The 27665-nt window shown below is 40.5% G+C and overlaps 1 protein-coding gene across 2 annotated transcripts in view; it reads left to right on the top strand.

Annotated features, from left to right (window-relative positions):
- AGPAT4 (1-acylglycerol-3-phosphate O-acyltransferase 4) overlaps positions 1-27665 on the top strand; it is a 67395-nt gene that overhangs the window by 13635 nt on the left and 26095 nt on the right. For both annotated transcript variants that reach the window (XM_026845474.1, XM_026845475.1), the window contains 2 exons: positions 16385-16554; positions 27486-27647. In XM_026845474.1, the coding sequence (XP_026701275.1) occupies positions 16385-16554; positions 27486-27647 (332 nt within the window). The remainder of the gene's footprint in view (positions 1-16384; positions 16555-27485; positions 27648-27665) is intronic.

Below are 27665 nucleotides of genomic sequence, written 5' to 3'. Positions count from 1 at the left end.
TCTGGGGTGTAATGTGAGTAGGTGGTCCATGAGTTGGTGGTCGCGATCTCCCCCTGCCGGAATTACCTTTTGCTTAAGGACACAGTTTTCTTGGCAGGTACCTGCAAGCTGTTATGGTTACTTCCCTCAGTTCCCATTAATCCTGGACCTTGACAACTACTTGCATTCTTCTAGTCCTATACATGTATTATAAATCAGTTTACAAACCACCTCATGTTTTGTTGTCTAGGTTCTAACCTTTCCTACTAAACAATTATGACCAATCCCTTCAGCCTCGGTACAGGGCTGTACAGGGGATTTTAGAGTAGCAGTCAGTTGCTAGATTCAAAATACAATAAATATAAAATAAATGATTTTTACTAAAATATCCCTTAATTCTATACTTATATTAAAATCAAACACAATTTAATTTCAGTTGATAATAAAATCAGTAACATCCTTACCTGTAGTGTAATGCTGTTGTATACTTTGGGTGTATGACTTAACAGAATGTACTATTTCTGATCAGTATTACTTTCTTCAGTAAGAGAAAGAGGGGATTTTTGTATATTTATATATTTGGATAACTTCAGGGTTTACACACTACACACAGTACAAAAATGACAGCTTTATGTGTACTTGATGGGTGTATTTGATCTGTAGTACCTTATTTTTAATTCATGAAAGCCATTTGTTTGACTTGTAGTTTCTGACCTTATTGTCCCTTTAAAGAACACTTTGTGAAAGTCACTGTTAGGGATTACGAAGCTAAAATAAGCACTGGGACATAGTTCTTGTCTCTCAAGACCTCACATGATGAGGTGCTGTAAAATTACAGGCAGAGAATTCATGGAATGCAAGTGAAAAATGAGTAATGGTTTTGTTCTGAACAACGTTCTCGAAGTGATAGAGGTTCTGTGGCTATTCACCATTAACTCTGATGATATAATACAGGTACTCAGTCAGCTTTTTGTTTCCTATCCTGAAATTCAGATAGAATATGTTGTGCATAAGAGATGTGTATAAGAGACAGGTGTACTATCAGTCTTCAGAAACTAATGTTTAATTATGACTAATACAAAAATCACATTTCAGCTTAAAGTTGCATTTGGTTCTTATAGTTCACAGAACCAGCTGGGTGGGTAGGATGGGCTTTTTTTGTTTGCTTGATTTGTTTTTTAACTACATAATTTATCATCCTCTCTCCTCATCTGTGATTTTTATCTTGAAGTTATGTTGACAAATTACTAAGTGTTGGGAGGAGGTGGTTGTTATCACTTTAAAGTGGTAGTTTTGTTTGTACTTTAATAATCCAAATGACACACTTCTGAAGTGTTTCTTTTAGCATATAATTCTTTGCCAGTCACAGGCTACCTCTGTGTAGAGCGTGCCTTTGGGCACTTATCAGTGAGCTCTGCTTTCAGCGGCCTGTGCATGCCCTGTGTCTGTAACAGAACTCTGCCTTGCAAGCCTGCCTGGGGACTGTTTCTGTATGCTGCATGCCCTGCCTTTGCTCTCGATGTCTAAAAAATGAGCAGTGGCAGTGGGCTCTGTAGCCAGCCTAGGGCTCCCTCTGTGTCCCCCACCTAGGGACGTTTGATGAATCCCCGTTTCCTGTCCACATACCTTGTTGAGTTGTGTGGACTTTTTAAAATAAATGGCCAGCTTTGGTTTGAAAAGCAAAGTGTATTTTAAAACAGAGTTTTGAATCTTGTTTTAGATCTATGTTTCCTTTGCTGTCTAGCTATTTTTTTTCTTAGCTAAGAGCAGAGAGAGACTACCCCATCAAGTTTGGGGCTGACCTCTTGATCTGGACCCTGCTCCTTCATGTGCATCTTTCTCTGCAAGAGGATGTACCTCTTGCACAAAGTTCATAAAACAAAATGTTCCTTTGCTGAACTTTAAGATGTGTTTGTTTGGCCCACTGCAGTGCTGTGTCAAAGAGTGATCTGATGTGCTGCAACATCTGGATTTGAAGGACTATGGGCTGTTGGAGGAGCCTTTGCATGCCACCTGGCTGAAGTGTTGTCCTCTGCTCCTGTGCTGTTTTTCACAAGCTTCTCAGTCACAACCTTGGCAGTCAGAAAAAATTCGGAAGGAATGATGCTCACAGCAACCTAAGTCATGAGTGGTTTCTATCCCTCAGCTGAACTTGCTGACATTGCGTTTTCCATGGCAATTCCAGTTGGAGAAAGATCTGAACTGGTAAAAATTTTCAAATAACAGGCCCATAATGAGAGAGGACTGGAGTACCTCTAGGTTCTTTCTGTCCCTTCTTTGTTCTGCTGTGGTGCAAGCTGTTGCAAGGACATTGAAGCAGCGGTGTTGATAACACAGGAGGTTATTGTCTAAGCCTTCAAATAAAGTTGGTAAATTCAAATGCTAAATAGTGTTTATATGCACTGGCTTTCTGCTTTCCAGCTTTTTAGGCAAGACTTTTAGAGAAGATCCAAATGGCCTGCACAGAACCTCGAAGAACTCAGGCCCATGCCAGCTGGCAACCTACCAACTCTACAGTCTGCCCTTGATGGGTCTGATATAGCAACCAGAACTGGTGCTATTACTGTGCAGCTCTTAATTTCAAGTAGCTGAAGTCCTGTGAGAAGTCCAGATGACCATCAAGAAGGATTGATCTTAAAAAGCTGTAAGTCTTTCTAATGCAAAGAGTAAATGTCAGCCTGCATGAGTTAAAGCGGAGTATTTCAATCTGTTGTAAATCAGTAATGTGTATAGCCTAGAGGATGGGAAGAGGACAACTTTGTCTCCATCACCTTGCAAGCTGATAAATGCTGCATCCAAGTCAGTGAGTCACATGAGTCCTGTATATCTAGTTTTGAGAAAGTTGGGGCAACAGAAGTGGTAAAGATCATTCAGAAAGGAACTATCTAGCTATGTTCAAGGAAATCATCGACTCTTGCAATAGGCTGCTGCCTTTGTTGTGGGATTTCTGTTCAGTTTTGATCAGTTTGTCATGGGAGAAAATTCTGGTATCTGGTAAACTTTGTGTAATATTGTATCTCCTGCTTAAATCTTGAAGTTTTTCCTGGTTTTTGTGATTCTGTTGTGATAGAAATACTTATGAGAAAGTTGAAAGAAATGCCATAGTGCGTATGCATCTTGTGATACCTGTTTGTGACATGTACACACCTTGATTGCATGATGGGTCTTTATTTTGCTGCTGCTGTGACAAGTCAGATTGTGCCTTTTAAAAGAAGCAATAGCTGTTCCTCCTGTACCTACTTAAAATGGTGTATCTAGATGCCACTCTTCATCATTTGCAAAGAAAATACAATAGGAAAATGTGTTGGGTTACCAGAGAAGCACAACCTGCCTTTTGTAACTGGCAGACTCTGTCTTTTTGGAAACTGAATAGAAGAGTATAAACTTGGAGCCTGTTGATTATGCCATGTACCACATAAGCTCTGCGTGCAGTATTTCTGCAGCGTTATATTGAGCCACTGGGACTCTACAGAGCAGGAAGCCAGTAATGCTTCTTTTGGTGGGCATCCTTTTATTTTGAGCAATGAGAGGTTAGGCACATTAGTGGTATCTCCACATCCTCACCTACTGGAGCACACAAGCTGTAGGTTGTCTGAGCAGGTCACAGTGTTCTGCCTGTTAATTTGTTTTCTAAGTTAAGCTTTGAGGAAATATCAGTGAAAGCACCATCAAACTAAAAGGTGCTGGTGTCCTTGTCACCGAAATCCGGGATAAAAATAATTTATCGGCACCAATTTGATGCAGATAAGCAGACACTTCTTTATTGATGGCCGGATGTGTAGGGGAGTGCTCTCACCAACAACATGTGCCAGGCACCAGAATCATACACCTTATATAGAACTTACTCATACATACTCATTAAGTCTTTATACATAAGCATACAACTTCCAAGAAATCATTAACATACTCTCCTCCTATTTCTGATTCTGCGCAGTAGAGGTTAGAAATGTCTAGAAATGGGTCTGGAGTGTCATGTGAGTAGGTGGTCCATGGTGGTCGCGATCTCCCCCTGCCGGAATTACCTTTTGCTTAAGGACACAGTTTTCTTGGCAGGTACCTGCAAGCTGTTATGGTTACTTCCCTCAGTTCCCATTAATCCTGGACCTTGACAACTACTTGCATTCTTCTAGTCCTATACATGTATTATAAATCAGTTTACAAACCACCTCATGTTTTGTTGTCTAGGTTCTAACCTTTCCTACTAAACAATTATGACCAATCCCTTCAGCCTCGGTACAGGGCTGTACAGGGGATTTTAGAGTAGCAGTCAGTTGCTAGATTCAAAATACAATAAATATAAAATAAATGATTTTTACTAAAATATCCCTTAATTCTATACTTATATTAAAATCAAACACAATTTAATTTCAGTTGATAATAAAATCAGTAACATCCTTACCTGTAGTGTAATGCTGTTGTATACTTTGGGTGTATGACTTAACAGAATGTACTATTTCTGATCAGTATTACTTTCTTCAGTAAGAGAAAGAGGGGATTTTTGTATATTTATATATTTGGATAACTTCAGGGTTTACACACTACACACAGTACAAAAATGACAGCTTTATGTGTACTTGATGGGTGTATTTGATCTGTAGTACCTTATTTTTAATTCATGAAAGCCATTTGTTTGACTTGTAGTTTCTGACCTTATTGTCCCTTTAAAGAACACTTTGTGAAAGTCACTGTTAGGGATTACGAAGCTAAAATAAGCACTGGGACATAGTTCTTGTCTCTCAAGACCTCACATGATGAGGTGCTGTAAAATTACAGGCAGAGAATTCATGGAATGCAAGTGAAAAATGAGTAATGGTTTTGTTCTGAACAACGTTCTCGAAGTGATAGAGGTTCTGTGGCTATTCACCATTAACTCTGATGATATAATACAGGTACTCAGTCAGCTTTTTGTTTCCTATCCTGAAATTCAGATAGAATATGTTGTGCATAAGAAAACCAAGTAGAAGTTAAACTGCCTTGACTTACGCTCTAATTTATTTTTAGGAGTTATTATTTCTGGTAATATGTGGGTATTTCTTGAGTGTGCTAGTTATCTGAAATCAGAAGCCAAATGCAAATATTACTGGAAAAATACAGAAACCTTAGATGCTATTACCCCTAGTTTTCTTGTTCTGCTGTTCTGCAGAGATGGTAATTCATTCTTTTAATATGTTTACACCTCTATGAAATTTAACTGTTAGTAACTAGAGGCTTTATTTAGAAGCACTGAAGATTTTCTCCGGATTTAAATTACCTTTCGCTCAGTTTCCTAATCAAATTAACTTTTCTTCCAATTTGTGCAAGAGGTTGCTTTCTATGGCAACTGGTAGTCTCCTTTATCATCAGTCATTTTTCTTTGAGACAAATTCACATTCTTTCTTGTCAGTAACTGAAAATGCAGGTTAAACATGTTGAAGACATGGATTTAGAGAAATAAAAATAATGGGATTTTCTATCTTGATATGCCATTTTGTTCTGAAATGCTTTCTTTCCAAAGTTCGTATTTTTGTTTGCTTCAAAACTAAAGAAGATAAACTTGCTTTATGTAGTAATTTAAGACTATTTTAAGAATATATGCTAGAAGGAGAGAAATTATGTGAAAGTAGGTTTCCTTCCTAAATATATGGATTAAACATGAAAGACTCACTTGGGTCAAATAACTTCCCTAATCTTTAGATGGTCTTACTAGTACATATAAGCAATGCGTATGGCAGAAAAACCCTAGTCATGTGAATGTGTGGGCTGTTGTTCTGAGTGAAGGTATGAGTCCAAAGTAGGGACAATGTCGACAGCCCTGTAATTAAGGAAATGCTAATGATTCCTTATGCCAAAAAAGTCAGTTGTGATTGAATAAATACAAGTTATGACATGTATTAACTTGGTTAATGTTTGTTTTTGTGCGTACCTGAATTTTCAGATCCCGACCCCCTAGAAGGTGATTTTCAGCTGAGAACTCCTTTGGGAAAGGTTGCTGGCTGGTGCTACCCTGCTTAAACAGAAGCCTTTGCATATTGCTGCAGGATACTGGGTTCCTCCTTGTCCAGTGGATGCTCATTGCAACCTGTGGTAGCATAGCTCTGCAGTGTTGTTTCTCAAACAGTGATGGAAGAGAAGAGACATTGGTCTATAAGATAGTCTGTTTGGAAAATCTCCCCTTTTTTTCTGATGACAGGAAATAGACTAGAAAGCAGTCCCAGTGTCACTGAGATAAATTCATACTCTTTTTAGCAGCAGTATAATATACTCCTTTTAAGATGAATATTGTTCAATTTATAAAGCTGTTAGGTGTTTCTAATCTGCCAGAGCAATTAGAAGAAGCTTCAGCATATCAGATACCTGTGTTTTCCATTACTTTAAACATGGTTGTTCTTGTGCTACTGTTCTTATTCTGCACTGTTAGCCTCTCACATCCTTGAGCCATATTTGTGGGGAGCAACCCAATCCTCTTTCAGCATTTGTTTGATAGCTTAAGTGAGCCAAGCTATTCCTTTTCCAGTCATCCTGATAGCCCTGGTTTGCAGATGCTTTGTTTCAGCTTTTCCTTCCTGAGCATGGATGTCTGGTACTGATGTGCTGGACCAGAGATTATCTCAGTAGTGCAACATGCTGTTCCTTTTCTCTCCAGGAACAAACGTCTTAATGCCATCTTTTTCCTTTTTAGAGCTGCATAATGCAAACAGAGCAGAAACTTCCAGTGGCAAGCTAATGTTCCCAGATAATCTCTCCCCTATAATTTCTAAATTATGAGATTCTGTTTTATTAGTTCTGTAAGGCATCACGCAATGATCTGTTCTATCAAAATTAATTCCATTTCTATTACCTTACTTCTTAAGGTCACCTGTTTTTTAAAGTGCGTTCTGACTTTGTATCATCCACAAAATTTATTAATTTTGATTGGATGTTTTAGTCCTCAGAAACTCTTCAAGGAGATCTTTCTTCATCCAGATTGACCAAAAGACAACACAAACAGTTGCACTCTTTAGTTTAGTTCTCCTTTACAGCTGTTTACCAATCTTCAGTTTCTCCTCAGTTTAATATAATTTCTTTTATTGTACCATGTGAATTGCTTAGTATAGCCTGGATGTATTAGATTTGCAGTCTCTCTTTTGTCTATAAAATCAGAGTTATCAGATAATGACATGTAGATCTGCCTCTGAAAAATTATAGAGGGTTTGTTTTCCTAAATTCCAGCTCTTGCAGACATCTCTTCTGTATAACTTGTTTTTGTTTCCATTCCCATGTAGGACTGTGGCCTGAATACTGTGTCTGCAGTTAGCCTGATCATTTATCTACTTACCAGTCTAAGTGTTAGTAGAATGTTTCTACTCTTTATTTTTAAAAACATGGTGCCATGCACAGTCTGAAACTATCTTTTCATGAGACTTCATTTCACCTCTGATTCAGTATTCTGGGAGGTCATCTGGGTCTCCCTGAGTTGAAATTTATTAGATTATGAGTTTTGCATTACCTTTCTTTTCATACAGCTTCCCTGTCAACAGTCTTCCTTGCTTTCTCATTGGTGATACTGGGGTAAAAGTATGTGTTTTGTTGTTGAGACAGTCTTGCTTAACTCAAGAAATTTCTCTAACGCTGGCTAGAAATGACTGAATGACTTAGTCATTAGTCTGGTCACCATTTAAAGACAGAATTTAGTTATAAAGAGTTAATTCTTTACAGTTGTACTGGGTCTAGCTGGTATAAATTAATTTTTTTTCTTAATAGCCTGTATGGTGCTGTGTTTGGGATTTGTAACTAAAACAGTGTTGGTAACACACCAGTGTTTTTCTTTTGCTCACTCTGTCTGTGCCCCCAGCAAGTAAGTTGAGAGTGTGCAAGAAGCTGTGACGGGGTGCAACCAGGACAGCTGACCTGAACTGACCAAGGGTGTATTCCATGCCATGCAACATCATGCTCAGCAATAAAAACTGAGGGGAGGGCTGTTTTTTGGAAGGCTGTTTTTGAGTCAGGCTGAGAATTGGCCTGCTTGTGGGAGGTGACTGCTTTTGTGCTGCTCTTTTTGTTTGTGTTTCCTCCCTTCTTCTTTCCTTTGTTTATTAAACTGTCTTTAGATCAACCCACAGGTTTCTCTTGCTTCTGCTCTTCATACTCTTTTCCCTGTCCCACTGGGGATGGGGTAGTGACCCAGTGGCTGTGTGGCACTGAGCTGCTGATCAGGGTTAACCCACACCAGTGCTTTGTCACACCCAGTTTGGGGCAGCACAGTTGAGGGAAGAGTTTGTGAAAGGCAAGAGAATAATCCAGATTTTTCTGAAAGCTGTTTTTTCCATAAAACAAAGCAGGGTCAAGGGACCCTCATGAGAGAACCAGTTTTGGGGAGTAATATGTCAAGATGGGCGTCAAAAATCCCAGTCCCCTGGGGGTATAGAGAATCTGAGGCTCACAGCACCCCGAATTAAAAAGGTATTAGCAATGTATGACAGGCTGAGCTGCTTCAGAAATAGTTGGTACAGAAGCACAGCTCCTCCTAGCTCCTTGTCTTAGCTGCTGACTGGGGTTAACTCATAACATGTTTTTCTCAAATAATATGAAACAAAAATTCCTTGCATAATCAAATGAAGTGTGGGGTTCATCAACAGACTTCTGGGTCTATCCCAGCGCAACGAATTATCCATCCATTCCCCTACTCTCACATTAATTTAAACAACATGACTTACTCATACTGTCTTTTCACAAAAATAAATATTGTGGCCTGTTCTTGAGGAACAAGGAGCAAAAATCTACTTTGTTTAAAACTTAAGTTGCAGTCCTGGCTTGCACTTCCACGCTATCTCCCCCAGCCTTTTCTGTACTAGCTGATAGGTTCTTTTTTGGCCTGTTTACAAATATATCAGGTGTTCTGCTCTCTGAAATCCTGTTCAAAACCAGTAAAATTCTTTAACTGACTGTACCCATCTAATGGTTCCTGTCTTCAACAATATTTTTGATTTTTTTCTTCTTGTTATTTAGTAAGTTTTTACTTGTGTTTGCCTCTTCAATTATTTGCTTTTCTTTACTCTGTTTGTGTATGTTTAAGTCCTGTACAAAGCTGATGATTTTTCTGAAAATTTATTAAGTTATGTTATATTCTCAACTTTTGTTCAGAGCAAGTTGTTCCTACCCCTTCTGGTATCAGGAAAGAGCTTGAAAGGAAACTGTAGAGATTCAAATACCTGGTACTTGTCCATGCATTCGGCGTTTTATAAAAGTTTAGGAGCAGATTTGTAACTGCTGCATGATTATTGGATTTGATTTTTTGACTCATCAATTTAAGACAGCACTTGCTTATGCTTAATATAGGTCACCCTGCTCTCATTTAAGCTTCTGATTTGGGATTTAAACAGTAACATGCTATCCTAACCATCAAAATGAGAACTGGAGTAACCTCACATGTACTGCTCATCCAAGCTATCATTTCAGTAACAATTTCATCAGTGGGACACAGAAGCTAGTCCCTGGGTAAGGCACGGTGCAGGGTCATACCTGAAGGCATACCAGGAGAGGGATGTGTGATGGATCAGGTGGTTTGCTTTGTCCCATTGTGGGTCTGTGTGCCAGAGTATGAAAGCTGTTTGGTTGCCTCTTTAGAAAGCAATTGCTGTGCATGCCCAAGCTAAACTAACTAAGGGCTATCAAATGCTGTATTACTGATCACTGCAGAACATTTAACACCTTCTTTTGTTTCTCACCTACTCTTTTAATGTTTCCTCTCCCATCACTCACCTCTTACGCCTGTTAGTGCTCATACAGATGAACATACTAGACTTCCTAGTTTGTATACATCAAATACTGAATAATTTAATAAAAAGCATAATTTAATATTCATGGAAACCTGATGTTAGCTACTGCTAACTGAGATGAGATGCTTCCTTTTAGTAAGAACAGAGCAAAACTTTTCCTGATAGTCCTTATGTACATTTATTATTCAGGAAAGCTGCTTCATAGTACTTGCAGAGCAGTTGGGACAGAACCACTGTGAGCATGCTTCTCCAGAATGCTTTCTGCATTCTAACAGGCCACCTCAGCAGAATGTATTATTGAAGTGCATACGAGAAATCTATGTTAAACTTCAAGAAGGTGATGTGTAGTGTATAAATCCTTTATTTTGAAATTCAAATTTACTTTAGAAATAGTTGTGTGCATATAGCAGTCAAGATAGCAGATGATGCTGATTGCTTAAGAGAGACAAAGTTTGTGCAAGCTAAAGAAGTAGGTTAGTGCTGTTAAATCAGTACTCACATCTGGACCCTAACCTACTTTTTTGGGGACTGGTGTGGATTTCTTATGTGAAGTGCTATTTGTTAGACAACATGAAGTACTCCCAGACAATGCCTGTCCACATGAGTAACAGGAGGCTGTAGTGTATCTGATCTTTACTGTTTGGGATGATGTTTTCTGATTGGCTGAAGACAGTTGGGATGGAGTTAAGAAAAATGGATAATATAAAAAATGATTTGCAGTCAGAAGTGTTGTTTCTTATTAGAACAGTTGACATGCCTGGAAAATTGGAACAGATTTGCATGCAGAAAGCCCTCTTCAAGCTTAAAAGAGAAATTGCAATCTTCATGTTAAATTCAGATTGCGAACAGTTGTTTGAAATTTATCTATTCATCCCTTAGCCTGTGAGAGGAAGAAGGGTTGGTGGCTATGGATTTGGGGAGAGTAGGGATACAGGACAGAGAAAGACAGGCAATTGTCTGTGAAACACTGATATTAGTTGGAGGTACACAGGCATCGTAGAGGTGATGGAAACCATAACTGCATAATCATCCTTTCCAGCTATCTTCTGACTGGTTTTAGTCTTTCTTTGAGAGGAAGCAGAAGTTGCTCATATGAATCCACCAACATGGAAAACATGCATGTGCAGTCAGGACAGATACATGTTGTTTCTTCTTCTCAAATTATCTTCTCTTTAAAGAGCATCAGTAACTTCTTCCCAGAAACTTCTTAGGGATCGCTTGCTAACTGGAGTTGGTAGCTTTTGGACTTGTGCTTCAGGTTGTCGTCTCCCTTTTGCTGATAACTGATTCCCATGAACTAAACGTTGAGGCCTTGATTATTACCATTAGAGGTTTATCGTAACCATCATCATCATGGAATGGTTTGGGTTGGAAGTGACCTCAAAGATCATCTAGTTCCAACCCCCCTGCCATGTGCAAGGTCACCTTCCACTAGACCAGGTTGCTCAAAAGTCTCATCCAACCTGGCCTTGAACATTTCCAGGGAGGGACATCCAAAGCATGTCTGGGCAACCTGTTCCAGTGCCTCACCACCCTCACAGTGAAGAATTTCTTTATATCTAATCTAAATCTACCCTCTTTCAGTTTAAAAACATTACCACTTGACCCATCACTACATGCCCTTGTAAAATGTCCCTGACCACCTTTCTTGTAGGCCCCATTTAGGTACCTTTTCTCAGGTTAAACAGCCTCTCAAGCCTATCCAGATCCCTCTGGATGGCACATCCCTTCCCTCTGGGGTATTGACCGCACCACACAGCTTGGTGTTGTCAGCGAACTTGCTGAGGGTGCACTCAGTCCCACTGTTCATGTCACCAACAAAGATGTTAAACAGCACCAGCCCCAACACCAACCCCTGAGGAACGCCACTTGTCACTGGTGTCCACTTGGACATTGAGCTGTTGACCGCAACTCTTTGAGTGTGACCATTGAGCCAATTCCTTATCCACCAATTGGTCCATCCATCAAGTCCATGTCTCTCCAATTTTAGAGACAAGGATGTCATGTGGGATTGTGTCAAATTCATCATGCAGCCATTCACCCTGTCTGGTCTTTGAAATGGTGGCCACAGTTTGTCCACTTGTTTTTTGTTTGTATTGGAGAGTTTACTGTGCTTTTATCGTATATTCCCATAAGAATTTTCTAAGTTCTCTTCTTGGTGCTGCCTTGATACATAGGTTAAAGAAAATTAAGAAAGCCATAGAGGAAAACAATTCTCTTGCTTTTTAAAACAGGTTAAATATTTGAGATCTTCAACTAATTGTACATATTGAGTCCTTACATAACTATGCTTTTGATTGCATTTCAATATAGGCATTTTATGGTTAATCTTGTAATCAAATGTTTCCGTGGCTTATCAAGAATAGTTAGCTGAAGGAATTACTAACAACTTTTATAGAAGAGCAGTGTTAACTGTTTTAATGACTCATTGCAAGACTTTGAGGTGGAAAATAACAAGTCTCAGTAAACTCTCTGTGTGTTTCCCTTCTTCCCTTAAATGTTTCTCATTTAACTAGTTATAGTTCAGGTCAGCCTTAGAGATTTTTCTTTTTAGTTCTGTAAGTACAGGCATTGAGGCAGTTCAAATTTTGCATTGAAGTGCTAAGAAACAGTCCACTCTCACAGGAGGTAGAGGCTGTTCTGTGTATCAGGGTGAGGGTTTTTTTTATTCCAGAAACATAGGAAACCTCAAAATTCTTAAGCTGACAGAGTATCTGTATTAGGCATTTGAATGAATGTTTTTTCCTTACCATCAGCCTCTCCTGAAGCTAGTTGTAACATACTGCAAGGACTCTGCCTTCAAAGCAGGGATGAGAGATTGTTTTGGTTTTTCTCCTTCCTTTGAATTAATTGTGTGGAAGTGTCACTGGAGGAATTCTTTTGCAAGGTAGGAACCCCCATGACATGGGTGAATGTGAATTTACCAGCTCAGTTGTGATGTTCAGACTCCAAAACCTTGTCAGAGGGGGTGGGGAGAAGCCTTGGAAATCTTGGACCAGATGTGGTCAGGAGTAAGAGAATCTTTTTTCCCCCTGTATGAATTGATTTTTATGTATACAGTCTGACTGGTGTAGAGAGGAGGAAACTTGCACTCATCATCTACGTGTGAAGGAGGGAAGAAGAGTGTGCATGAGTGACCTTGTGCTGCTGAGCCACCTCTGCAAGTTGCTGGGTAATAAATTTCTGTGGCGGGTTGTGGAAGTAAACTGGTGACATGATGCAAGAGTAACGCAAACTGACCCTACTAATCATTGCTTGAGAACCGCAAAGAGAAAGGATGCTGGGAAGAAGGGGAAAGAGTAGGCAAAATGAGGGGAAGAAGCATGTAAAGAACTTAAAGGCTGGCAGATGGTATTTGTTGTATTTAATACAGAGGCGTTCAGTGCCTGCTTTGTGTTTCTGCAGCAACTGCTTGAGCACATCAGTGACAAATGGGCATGCAAGGTGCGGAATAGGGACCTATTTCCGCAGTATTTATTCAAACAAAAATCCTGCTTATATGAAGCCTAAAGAATCAAACAACATATCGAAATATTTTTGTCTGTGCTTTTTGGAATGTATTTGCGACTGAAAATATGTAACTGAAGAGCCCTATCCATGTGGCACACCTATACAGTAAGATTCATGATGCATTGTTGTTCTGTTCAAATTCCTTAGGAAAAGACATTCCCACCCCCCAACTTGAAGTGGGATGGCTTTGAAGTCATTCTTTTTCTCAGGTAAAATAGGCTTTTTCATTAAGAGGGCCTCACAGTCATCATCTCTTCTTGTTTGTTTTAGGCAGTAGATTTAATAGCAGAGGTTAAAAAAGAAAAATTCCCATCTGGTAATCATTTCTTCATATTTGGGCTTCTAGTTAAGCAAAAGACAAGATAATCCTGTCACTATCTTTTCTGTGTGTTCTGCCTCAGGATATGACTGGAGATTCTGTAAAGGTTTGCAGATTACAGTGTGGTGGGTTTTGTCCCAATTATTATTCAGTTTTGCTTGTCTTTTGGGGAGTGGAGGGCTTTTATTTTCAATATAAACCTAATAGAAAGCTACACCCTTGGAAAGATGTAAAACTGTGAATGTGTGTCCCAAGGCAGTCCTTAGCAGGGGAAGTCTGGAAGCACAGTACTGTATCTCCACAGCGCTCTCACTGAGATATGAACATCTTTGGCTTTTACTGGGAAATTGATTTCCAACCAGTGAAATTATGCTTGGGTTAACATACAACAGTTCAGGTCTCCCTCCACATCTCTGACTATTGTTGTGATGTATAATAGCATGCATCGAATAATATGTACTCCTGCCATGGTAGTAGTTACCTGCCCTGATTAGAAATGAGCAGAGGGACTGACAAGTCAGTCATTTATCTGTACCATAAACATGGTTTCATCATATTAAGATAATGTTATTGGAATAGAGATTGTCTATTAGCCTGGCTGTAACACTCTTAGATAAAATTCATTCATGTCACTAATACATGTTCTCCAGTGTACAGCACAATGTCATCCAGAAGCTTCAGGCAATTCATTTTGCTAATGAGGACTGAAGATGTAGACAACTTATTCCTAGCTGTTTTCTGTTTTCAGTCACTGGTTGAGGCCAGTAGGGGACCTAAATTGAAAGGATTTCAGAAGTGTTTCAAAGACTGGCCTGGTTTTGATTTTCCCTGAGGTGAATAAGGATTTGTGATGCTTTTGGGCTTGCCTGAAGCCAGAAGAGTGTCTCAGATACATCATTATTCCAGCAGAGACATTCATATGGCACAGATATGCTCTGAGAATGAGATAGGTTTCATGTAACAAAGAATTAACTTCTCATGTTAGACCTTTGCTTTGGTGCAGTAGTTTTGTGATAGCTTTGACAGGAAGAAAATGTGTCCCTTAACTCCTTTTACATCTTGACAGATAGGTCTCATTTAGTTCCATGGTCCTCCCAGTTCACAACATGGGTTGCTTGAGGAGAGCTGCTGCTTTTAGATTTTCTCTTCCATCTCCATGGAGACAGAGGTCTCCAAACTTGTTGGCTTTACTGACTCACCTCAACTTCCCATACCCCAAACTAAATAAAGGTTTGATTCACAAGTCTTGTGGTCAGGCTTATAGTTATAACCAAACCAACTACAGAATCATGCCTGTGCTTGATAATGGGATAAGCAAATAGGAAGATGAAAGCTATATGATAGTCACTAGGAGACTGCTGAGAAACTACTCTCCAGCTTGTAAGTACAGCTGTGTTTTAAAAAGCCCTCACTGTCCTACTAATCCTTGTATCATTTATATACAGTTAGAGCTTGGGAACAAATCTGGGTGTTAATTCAGAGTGATTTTGAGGTATTTAACAGTGATTTCCCTGTTTCTCCACCCCTCCTCTACACCCCAGAGAACTTCATCAATTCATCAACCAAGGAATGTGCAGATAGTTCTACTATTAATAAGTATTCTTGGCTTTGCATGCTTTGCTAGCCACCCATCTTGTCTTTGGTCTGGGGATAGATATTCAACCAGTCTGACCTACAGGCTTTGCTCTGGATGACTGATGCACCCCTGTCAAATGCAGAATGCATCAGTTGTAGCAGGGCATATGACTGTTACTCCTGACAAGTTAACAGGATGACATGTAAGCAGGGACAGGGAAGGGATCTGACCCCTGTACTGGGCACTGGTGAGGCCGCCCCTCGATTCCTGTGTTCAGTTTTGGGCCCCTCACTACAAAAAGGACATTGAATGACTCGAGCGTGTCCAGAGAAGGGCAGCGAAGCTGGTGAAGGGTCTGGAGCACAGGTCGTAGGAGGAGCAGCTGAGGGAACTGGGGGTGTTTAGTCTGGAGAAGAGGAGGCTGAGGGGAGACCTTATCGCCCTCTACAGCTCCCTGAAAGGAGGTTGCAGAGAGCTGGGGATGAGTCTCTTGAACCAAGTAACAAGTAACAGGACAAGAGGGAATGGCCTCAAGTTGTGCCAGGGAAGGTTTAGACTGGATATTAGGAAGCATTTCTTTCCAGAAGGGGTTGTTAGGTGTTGGAATGGGCTGCCCAGGGAGGTGGTGGAGTCTCCATCCCTGGAGGTGTTTAAGAGTAGAGTTGACATAGTGCTGAGGGGTATGGTGTAGTTGGGAACTGTCAGTGTTAGGTTAATGGTTGAACTAGATGATCTTCAAGGTCTTTTCCAACCTAGATGATTCTGTGATTCTGTAAGGTGTACATGTAACAGACCTGGTTTCAGGTGTCTTGTCTAAACTGCTTTCTAATCTATAATTGTACAGTTCTTAGAGGAGTATGAGGACCTGTGTGTCAAGAATAGGTGTGTTTCTCCTACAAGCTTGTTTTATTCTTCTTGTAATTTTATTGTACTATTGTAAACCATAAACACTAATTTTACATGTATTGTGATAAAATATTTTGTAGCATTGAATTTGCAGTTTTTAAATAAATGAAAAACATTTTTGTCAATATCACCATGGAAGATTTCAGCTCCCTCTTTCCATGAAATCTCCCTATTTCCCTTCTCTGTTCCCCCCTTGCTGTACCAAGATAGGTGACACTGGTTTGTGTTCAGCATTTCGACGTCATTACAGCCCTTTCTTCGCTGTATGCTGTTGATGTGACTGATGGTTTTCAACATGTTACTAATTTTTGGTTTTGCATATACTGTGTACATTCGTATATTTCTTATTCTTTATTCCAGAGATGGTGATGTTGCTGGAATGGTGGTCAGGCACCCATTGTACCCTCTACACTGACCCAGAGAGTTACCACAAGTATGGGAAGGAGAATGCCATTGTAATCCTTAATCACAACTTTGAAATCGACTTCCTCTGTGGTTGGAACTTTTGTGAAAGATTTGGAGTCTTGGGGGTGAGTTTTGTTTAGCATTTAAAATAAACTTCCTCCTCTTGGATGCAGAAAAAGCAAATTCTTTGTGTTTTTGAAAGTTAACAGATCTGGGCTCAAACAGGTGAACCTAAAGCAATTCAGTGCAAGTGTGTAGAATACTGAGACAGGATTACTTGGGCATTCACAGAAATTTTAAAAGCACTGCAGTTAAATCTGATGGAGATATTTTTTTAATCTCTGGAGGTCATTACAGTGTTCCTCTTTGTGTGCTTGCTAGGTAACTATTACGGTTCATTGTGCTGCAGAAAGATGAGCTGGTCTCTGATTCTTTCCCAGTAAATTGTAGAATATGTTTGCTTTCTCCAGTGTAGCCTTACAAATCCACAACTACAGTTTGAATGATGTAGTCAGTCCTTGTCTCTCAGAATGAAAGAGCAGCCATCTCTGAAAGCAGTAAGCAGGTTATAGCTAGTAAGAGATGGGGGAGGAATGACTTATCCGTAGTTGAATACACTATTACATTAGGCTAGGAGTATGTTTGCGTTTGTTTTCAAGTTGTATTTTTTGTTTCCCCTGGCAGCTCATGGGGATGATTCAAGATCCCCTCCTAAGCCAGCTTGATTTAATTCTGTGGTAGTGACGACATTCTCTACCTACAAGAGTTCCTCCCTCCTAAGAAAGCAGACTAATAGAACATTTTGGAGGTCTTCTGCAGCATCATCTTCTAACTTTGCTACTGGCCACTGTCAAAGATCCTGACCTTGGATTGTGTGTATCTGTAACTTTTTGTGGCCTCTCCCTTGGACTCTGCATTTTCTGGACATTTAGGCACCACTCCAGTCACTTTCAAATTATGATAGTCTGCTTAAAAAAACAAAAAGGGGCCTTAAAACTGGAGGAAAATGAACGTAGGCATTACAGGCCCTGCATATTACCAAAATGGCTGTTGGCTCCTGATTTCTGAGGAGCAGTTCTACCCTCACATCTAGGACTTGAGCACAGAGCTGGAGTGGAATTGATGAGACAGCAGGAAATGTAGGGAAATGTGTTCCTTTCAGGCATATGTACATGCCAAAAGCATTCTCCCTTTTATGTGTCATTATACAGTGGTGCTTTAGTATAGTCTATCTAATTTTGTAAGCGTAATGGCTACAGTTCTCTAAATTAAGCTGTGTTTTAGAGGGTCAGGTGCTTCTTCGGAAAGCACCATTGTAGAAAATTAAAGGATTATTTCTGTACAAACTAAAAGGGACCTACAAGGTCAAAAATCTCTTGTTTTACATTGGTGCTGTGTGGTTGGATTGAATCTCATTAGCTTTAATCTGTGGGTTTTTTTAAATTAGGATAATGTTTTAATTTTTCTTTATTGTTCCTACACCTAAGACCACCACTACGTAGAAGAATAACTGTTGAACAATTACTGTGCTGCACTAACTGAAAAGAATTTTTTTTTTTTTTTAGATGCTTACAGTTATTACTTGGTTTGTGTTTTTGCTAATCTTTGGATTCTTTTAGGAACTGATACATATTTTTCAAAAATTTTTTAAAACTGTTTCAGTCTTGAGTAATGTACTTTGGTTTTACTTCCCAGAAGCTGTTGCAGGAAGAAATAGTTCCCATGTGCTCTCATTTGCATAGATGTCTTTACACAGCAAAGCAGTGCATTTCCCTGTTGGGGCAACCAGTCAAGGTTCATCTTAAGTCAGGTTAAAAAAAAATAATTGAAAATGACCCGCAATCCATTTCCTGATTGGATTGTCTGTATTGGCATACTGGTACTTGACTTGGGGCAGTAGGGAGTGGGTGAATGTGTTGGGATGGGGGGGTAGCTTGGTTTGACTTTGTGCTGCCTTACATGAGTTTTTAGTGTTCGAAGCTTCAGGGTTTGGCAGGCAGCACAATTAATGCAAGAACCATTAGGTGGAGGGCTGATGTTTGGGAAAGGGAATAAAAGAAAAAGGCAAGCATCCAGAGAGATTTTTAAGTGGTATCCCAGCTGCCAGCATGTTGTGGCTTAGGGACTTTGTGAGCCAGTGGGTTTTATATTTAATGCTGTTTAATTTTATACTCCATAAAGTTTCTATGCAAACTTTAAGTATCTACCAACATCTTACTAAGCTGATCTTATGTCCACTGCTGCTGAAAAAGAAATCTTGCACATGCCATTCTGTTTCCTGCATCTGTTCTGGTGCTTGTCTGCCCTGTTTTGGCATGTTTCAAACACCCCTTCCCTCTCTCCTGCCTTAACTAATCCAGTGAACAAAGGAGAGATGACTGGGGAGGGGGAAGAGGGAAAAGGTGAAGACAATTTAGGGCTGAAGGAGTAGGGACTGATTGTGCTTGGCTGCAGCAGGCAATCAGAACAGCTTTGTTGTGACATCTAGCTGTACTCTGCAGCCCTGGTAGACAATGATAGTGCTCTTAACAGTGTCACAAGCGTGTGTCCAAACTCAGTATTTACAGCTTGAGCTTTTATTTCATGAAGGCATTAAATGCTGTAAGTATTTGCTTGCTTTTGCTCGTTTAAAAACAAGATTAAACTTCCTTAAACCTGTCTTGCCCCTTCTAGCGCCAAAAGAAAAAAGCCTTTCCCTTTTCCTCTTTGATTTTAATCATGATATGCCCCTCCTGGTCTTAGCTACAACATTCAGTCTGTGCATTGTTCTGCTCCTTTTGTCTCTCTTCTTCTGTATTGGCTTTCTCCTTTCTCCTTATAGCCAAGTTGCCATAGTCCCAATAGGTTTATAATGCTGTATCAATGTGGTTTGGTTTTTATCAGTGTAGTTTTAGCTTTTTTTGCTGTTTGTCGGGGGTGGAGTGAAGTGGCATAGTCTCTTGCCTGCTGTTGTTAGGTTTGTGAACCTGAGTCCTCTTCAAATGATTCAGTTCTTGTACTTGGATGGCATGAGGTTCTCTGCTTTCATGAAGGTTTTTAAATGGCTGTGGAAGAAAACCTAGCAAAAAGAACCAAAGAAGGTGCTAAGAATTTGAGAAGTGTGTGTGTGGAGGAGGGGGAAAAAAAAGAGACAATTCTAACTTTTTTTTTTTTCTTTAAAAATACATTTTTGGACCACCCATTGAAAATGCTAGGAGTAACTGGGTTGACAGTGCTAAGTGAGAGCCAGAGATCTATCATTTATAGTGGAGAAGAAGAAAACAACACGACAAAGCAATTCTGTGCTCATTTTTAATCTTGCAAGTTATTGTAGCCACTGAGATTGTCTTGCTAGCTGCAGTTGGACTCTATGCAGCTGAAGTTACTGATGAGTAATTGTCTATAGCACCAAACCTTAAAAGATTTTTTGGTTGTTGTTGGAAATCAGAAGGAGGAAGCAAACCATAAAAACTAGAAGTCAGCAGGGATTTCAGGCTAACCTGTGTTCAGGCCAAACTATTAATCACTTACATCTGTTTTCCAGTTGTGTTTTTTTTGTGAAGGGATCTTCCTGTTTTGTTTTCAGTCTTTGAGACCTGTCAGCCACACGTACCCACATCCTTGTGCTGCTAGGCCTCAGTGATGTGTGTAGGAGGGAGGGAATATAGAGGTGCTTGATGCCAACTAATAGAGACATAAGTCCTAGGACTTAACGCCTTCTTAGTGATAGACAGCCTAGCCACTCTATCAGCATTTAAACATATGAGTAGCATTTAATTTCTTCAAGGTGTGTGCTAAGCATCCCTTTGAAAACAGACCCAACTGAACACCAGAACTTGAAACTGGGACATAGGCATGTTCTGAGGAGAGGGATGTTACTCAGGACTTCCACCAAAAGCACAGTAATGCACTCTGTGCCAGGATTCATTGTACTCTTCTGCTTTGTTGCTTGAGCTGACAAAACACTGATGAAATAGCTTCTTTAGTAATTTTAGTAACCTTTTTTCTGAGACAAAGTAGTTGATATTAGCAAAAATTACCCGTGCTTTAAAGCTAAACCTGCTGGTTTATCTGTTCACCTAGTGTCATGAGTTTCAGGTTACTAATGCTGGTGGTCTTTCTACCTTGGCAAAACATAAACATTATTCTGAGTGGCTTATTATATTGGCATCAACATAGGTGCATTTCCAAAAGAGGCCATAGTTGTGTATTCCTTGACAGGGTAGACAAGGCAGAAAATCATTATGAAAAACTAGTTGTTAGCTATCTTGCTTTAAGCTTCTTATAAAAAAAGTGCTAAGCACATGTAACAGTTTTTAACCCTATCTGTTCCATATGTCAGAAAAAACAAATTCTATTTAAAAGTTGTTCATGTTGAAACTTGCTCTTGGAAAAACTGAGCATGGCCTTAGATATAAGTGCGAGAAGAGACTTTTGTAGGTTATTGTATGGGACTGATATGTGTGCGAACACATTAGTTCATTTGTACATTTTAATATATTAGTAGAATTTAAACTAGATTTGAAGGGGGAAAGGGATAAAACCAGGCTTGCTAGAAGTAAGCCTGGGGGCAGCAGTCCAGTGTTTGAGGGACAGTATGCTATCAAGGTCCTTTGGTCTGCCATCTCAGTGGAGGTAGGGATGGAAATCCATGCGGCAGCAAAGATGCAAGGGTTATTGATGCGTTAGAAACCATGAAAGTGCCTGAAAATGGTCACATAGGAATTAGGGCTTCTCCCCAATAAAAGTGGCAGGATCAATAGCCCTATCCACACAGCATGGGCAGCAAACAGGAGGAGTTGGAGGCAGATGTGCAGCTAGAAAACTATGAGATAGTTGCAATCACAGAACTCACACAACTGGAGTGCTGCAATGGATGACTATAAACTGTTCAGAAGGGACAGGCACGGAAGAAGAGTTGGTGGATAGCTCTGTATGTTAGGGAGTGTTTTGACCGTCTAGAGCTTGATGATGGTGACAAAAGGGTTGAGTGTCTATGAGTAAGAATAAGGGGAAAGAACAACAAGGAAGGTACTGTAGTGGGAATCTTGTTACACACAACCTAACTAGGATTGAAGAGGCAGATGAAATATTCTGTAAGCAGCTGGGAGAAGTCTCACAGTCACTAGCCCTTGTTCTCATAGGGGACTTCAACTTACCAGATGTCTGCTGGAAATACAATACAGCAGAGAGGAAAGAGTCTAGGAGGTTCCTGGAGTGTGTGGAAGGTAACTTCCTGACACAGCTGGTGAGTGAGCCAACTAAGGAAGGTGCCCTGCTGGGCCTGTTGTTTGTGAACAGAGAAGGACTGGTGGGTGATGTGATGGTTAGATGCTGTCTTGGGCACAGACTTTAGCCTGTTTAGGAGCTGGGTTGACAGAGTCCCTTGGGAGGCAGCCCTGAAGGGCAAAGGGGTCCAGGAAGGCTGGACATTCTTCAAGAAGGAAATCTTCAACGCACAGGAGCAGGCTGTCCCCATGTGCCAAAATATGAGCCAGCAGGGAAGAAGACCGTCATGGCTGAACAGAGAGATTTGTCTGGAACTCAGGAAGAAGAACAGGTTTTATGATCTTTGGAAGAAGGGGCAGGCAACTCAGAAGGACTATAGGGATGTTGTGAAGTTATGCAGGGAGAAAATTAGAAGGGCCAAAGCCTACCTAGAACTTAATCTGGCGTCTGCCATAAAGGACAATAAATGTTTCCATAAATACACTAGCAACAAAAGGAGGAGGGCTAAGGAGAATCTCCATCCTTTATTGGATGTGAGGGGAAACATAGTGACAAAGGATGGGGAAAAGGCTGAGGTACTTAATGCCTTCTTTGCCTCAGTCTTTAATAGTAAGACTAGTTGTTCTTGGGGTACCCAGCCCCCTGAGCTGGAAGACAGGGACAGGGAGGGAGCAGAATGAAGCCCACATAATCCAAGGGGAAATAGTTCGTGACCTGCTAGACACACACAAGTCTTTGGGGCTGGATGGGATCCACTCAGGTGTACTGAGGGAGCTGGCAGAAGTTCTCACCAAGCCAGTTTCAGTCATTTATCAACAGTTGAGGCTAGACAGAGAGGTCTTAGTCAACCAGAGGTTGACTAAGGTTAGCAGACACCCATCAACAAGAAGGGCTGGATGGAGGATCTGGGGATCTGTAGGTCTGTCAGTCTGACCTCAGTGCCAGAGAGGGTTATGGAGCAGATGATCTTGAGTGCCATCAAGTGGCATGTACAGGACAACCAGGTGATCAGGCCCACTCAGCATGGGTTTATGAAAGGCAGGTCCTTCTTGGCTAACCTGATCTCCATTTATGACAAGGACCTGCTTAGTGGATGAGGGAAAGGCTGTGGATATTGTCTATCTAGATTTTAGTAAAGCTTTTGACACCGTTTCCCACAGCATTCTCCTGGAGAAACTGGCTGCTCATGGCCTGGATGGGTGTACTCTTTGCTGGGTTAAAAACTGACTGGATGGCCGGGTCCAGAGGGTTGTGGTAAATGGAGTTAAATCCATTTGGTGGCCAGCCACAAGCAGTGTTCCCCAGGGCTCAGTACTAGGTTCAATTTGGTTTAATATTTTAATCAGCGTTCTGGATGAGGGGATTGAATGCACCCTCAGTAAGTTTGTGGATAACACCAAGCTGGGTGGGAATGTTGATCTGCTTGAGGGTAGGAAGGCTCTACAGAGGGATCTGGACAGGCTGGAGCCATGGGCAAAGGCTAACTGTACGAGGTTTAAGGTTCAGTACCAGGTCCTGCAAATGAGTCACAACAACCCCATGTAACACTACAAGCTTAGGGAAGAGTGGCTGGAAAGCTGCCTGGTGGAAAAGGCCCTGGGGGTGCTGATTGACAGCCAGATGAACATGAGCCAGCAGTGTGCCCAGGTGGCCAAAAATGCCAGTAGCATCCTGGCTTGTGTCAGACAGAAATGGTGTGGCCAGCAGGGACAGGGAAGGGATCTTACCCCTGTACTGGGCACTGGTGAGGCCGCCCCTCAATTCCTGTGTTCAGTTTTGGGCACCTCACTGCAAAAAGGACATTGAATGACTCAAGCGTGTCCAGAGAAGGGCAACGGAGCTGGTGCAGGGTCTGGAGCACAGGTCCTACGAGGAGCGGCTGAGGGAATTGGGGGTGTTTAGTCTGGAGAAAAGGAGGCTGAGGGGAGACCTTAGCACTCTCTACAGCTACCTGAAAGGAGGTAATATAAGTGATAGGATGAGAGGAAACAGCTTCAAGTTGTGCCAGGGGAGATTTAGATTGGATATTAGTGAAAACATATTCACTGAAAGGGTTGTCAAGCATTAGAACAGGCTGCCTGGGGAAGTGGTTGAATAACCATTCCTTGAAGTATTTAAAAAGACATGATGTGTTCTGTAGGGACATGGTTTAGTGGTGGATTTGGCAGTGTTAGGTTTACAGTTTGAACTCAATGATCTTAAAGGACTTTTCCAACCTAAATGATTCTGTGATTCTAAATTATGTGATTGTTCATGTAGCAAGCCAAAAATCATTATTATTTGTGTTTATCACAGCATCTTAGCACATGCCTAGGCATACATCCTATAAAATACTGCTGTGTTAAACTTTTCCATGTTGGAAAGGTTATTCAATAGGAAGCATTAGGGATTAGGAGCCAAACTACTTTCTGGAACAATAGCTTTGAGGGACTAGAGAAACATATCTTTCCATCTTGATGTCCCGGAGAGTATAATATGGAGGAGTGCTATATTTCAAAAATAGAGCAAACAGGATCATCACAAGTATGTCAGTGCTGAGGGCAGCCTGGAGAGCAAATAACTTAGAATGCAAATTGCTACTGCTAGTGATTTGCAGCTACAGTGAATTTGCTTTGAAACTGGAACAAATTTCGTTAGACATCGTCAGCTTGCCGGTTGATTTCATGCTGTTTGTTGCATTCTGTGATTAAGAGGTAGTGAATAACTGAGACTGGACATATAAATCAAGATTTTTATTCTGTGACAGTATAGCTGTGCAAATGTATATAAAGTAAGCTTGTAAAAATACTTTTTAATGAGATATTAGTGTGATCATTCACAAAAAGAATTTAATGGGTATTTACATCAGAGCAAACTTGGCCAAAAGAAATGAATCTGGATTAAAATGCTATTATTGTAAACAAGTTGTCCCCATCCAGCAATAATTTCATTAAACATCTGTTGGAATTACACAGTTCTGTGCACTGAAAATATTTGACATCCTTCAAGAAGGCAGCTTACATGGAATAAATAAGCACTTTTAAATGAAATTTATTCTGTTGAACTGAATTTGAAGGTTAGAGGTGGCTTATTTACCCAAGTTTTTTGGTAAAGTTAGTGGCTGAAGTCAACTAGAGCTGCATTTTTTCCCTCAGGTATTTACACAGCTGTGCATGGGTAGATGACTGAAACAGAATAGATTCTAGCTCTAGTTACTGTAAGAGAGATTGTAGCTTCTGAGGGGAGGCCTAATGTATTCCTCCCACACAAGAGCAGTCTTGGCAGTATAATGCACTGAGGAGTTTCCTTTCTCTAATTAGTTCTGTGTCATTAGCCTTCCTTCTACTCCTAGGATAGATGGGGTGCACAAAATAGCATAAGGTGATTTAGTTTCTTTTTATGTCTATCTAAGGAGTCACACTCTCACGTATCTAAAAGACTGCTTTTAAAATTTAAAAATGCATTGGCACAGAAAATGAGTAAGAATGTGACCTGAGGAAGAATTAAAACATCTATTATGCTTTTGTGGTTATACCTGTGCTATATGACACCTCAGCTCACAACATAATTCCTTTGTTTTGCTGGTGGCAACTTCTCTCCTGCCCCTAGTTTAACTCATATGCTTTTTAAAATATGCAAAACATTAGAAAGTACCTCGGTTGAAATTGTTACTTTAGCTTGCTTTTTGGACTAGGATTCCCATGTTTTAAAGTCTTGGAGGGAGGACTACTAGATAGTATTTTCTGACTCTGTGCTCTGGAGGCCTTGTACATTCTATGTGGAGCAGACTGAACACTTACTTTAAATATACTTTAAGATCATGGAGGTTTTTTCTATTTTTGGGGGGTGACGCTGTTGCTGTTGGCCTCATTGTGCAGTGGCTTCCCTTAGGCTGTGGCTGACAGCTGCCCTGGTTGTGGCTGAGGTGGGCAGTAGTTCCCTAAGGTTTTAGCTCTCCCTGTTCAGCTAAAACCACTTTGCATCTGTTGGAGTTTCTTGGGGCAAAGCCTTGGCTCAGCTCTCTTCCACAGGCATGTAAAGGGCAGAGGATTGGAAGAGCATATGAACTGGTCTGTGTGCTTTGAACAGAAGCTATACTGTACATGGCCTACAACAAAAAGTGATCTTTAGAGGATTTTAAAGCTATCTGCTAGAACTATTTACATTTATTTTGGAAATAAGAAAATTACTTGTATTAAGAGTAACCTAGAGAAGGAAAAACAGTAATGTGGGAAAACCAGAGAGCTAAGGTAAGTGATGGGAGGAAAGCCTGTTTGTGGGCAGTTTGGGGAGCTGGAAGAGGAGGCTGGGCTCGGTATTGTTGCTGACATGCAGTAGGGACTAATGTCCAACATGGCTTGAAACTAAAAAGGCAAAAAGTGTGCCGAATCCTACGGCTGCCCCTTGTGGGAGAGATGGATTTGGAGTACTGATGTGGGTTTGGAGTCCTGATCGAGTAATCAACAGGGAGCACTTTATTACAAACTGTTAGATCATTTGACAGGTGGTTCCTGCATTCATAGAAATGGCATTGTCTCATGTCATCTTATGGTCTGCTTCAGTGTAACAGTTGCTAGTGAAACTATGTGATGTGCACTTGCCTTCCAGTCTTATGAACATTTAGATAGCATAATTATTTAAGGTATTTTCCTTCTCAAGGAAGGAGAGCTGATAAGAGAAATGAACTGAGATAAAGAATTAGACCAAGTCTCTTCCCCTAGTAACCAAATGAACGTGACCAAAAAAATAAAAGCAGGTAATTTCTGTTGATGGTAATTTCTACCAGTAAATTCCTATTAGTCAAATACAATGTTCTGGAACCCATCTGCAGAGCACTTTGATGGGGTAGCTTATAATGGTATCATGGATAGAAACTGGACTGTAATCACCCCATCTATCCTCTAAGAAAATGTCAGTGTTTTTCAGGAAATACTGAAGTAACAATTGCTACACACACGCATGCACGCCATTTTACTTAATAACAGAGTGAAAGATAAGAGAACCTAACAAGACAGGCTGGCTTGGAAGACAGGAAAGGAACAAGTGTAATCAGTTCTCCTGCCCAAAGGGATGTCAGTCTGAAATGATCAGTTTTAAGTTCTGGAGTAGGATTTGAGATTTGAAACTAGTTGAATGCTTGATGAACCACAGACTTGTGGAGGATCTGGACAAATTACTTCAATGACTGTCACATATGTGAGACAGGAACAGTACTTTTTTGGTTTTCCCACTCCAGAAGCCTGCTTTGTGAAAGTATTTCTTCCCTTCCATAAACTGAAACACAGATGAAATGTTCTTATTGGTGGTGTTTCCAGTGCTCTTTAAGGTTTCTTCCACTGATAAACCATGTGTATGCATCAATATATTGTTGTGCAGCAGTGACTCTCTGATGGCTCCTCATTCAGAATAGGGGTTTTTTTGTCATGGTGAGATGTCCCAGCTTCAGGGAGAAGAATACTTGCAAGATATCTTAAAGGGACTTGAGTTGCTACTGCCCAGGGTCTGCTTGAATTAAGAATTTTATTTTATATGGTTTGGGTATTTTGCATGGATTCCTCAGTGTTTGAAGGAATTTGGTTTGCTTTTCAGGCTTTGGGTAGGATAGACAAGCACACATACACACACACACACACAGATAGATAAATATATTTAAATCTGGAATTCTTTCATGGAGGTATCTGAGATTAGATTTGACTATTCTGCCATATGAGAAAAACTTCTTTTTGTTGTTTTGCTTTTGCACTGGTGTTAAAACAGGGACTGTTGAATATGAACCTATAGGTTAGTGTTGAACTGTGCATGTGTCGTACCCACAGAGAATATTTAAGTGTTGTAACTCTATCTTACTTGCTTTGACTTTGCTTTGCAGAGTTCCAAAGTGCTTGCAAAGAAGGAGCTCTCCTATATGCCTATTATTGGCTGGATGTGGTATTTCTTAGAGATAGTCTTCTGCAAGCGTAAGTGGGAGGAAGATCGGAAAACAGTCATGCAGAAGCTGCTGAATCTCCGGGACTACCCTGAAAACTTTTGGGTGAGTGACAACTAACAA

Source organism: Athene cunicularia (genome assembly GCF_003259725.1).
Source record: "Athene cunicularia isolate RWA chromosome 3 unlocalized genomic scaffold, athCun1 chr3_part1, whole genome shotgun sequence".
Classification (NCBI taxonomy): Eukaryota; Metazoa; Chordata; class Aves; order Strigiformes; family Strigidae; genus Athene; species Athene cunicularia.
This window is presented reverse-complemented; position numbering and strand designations above follow the sequence as displayed.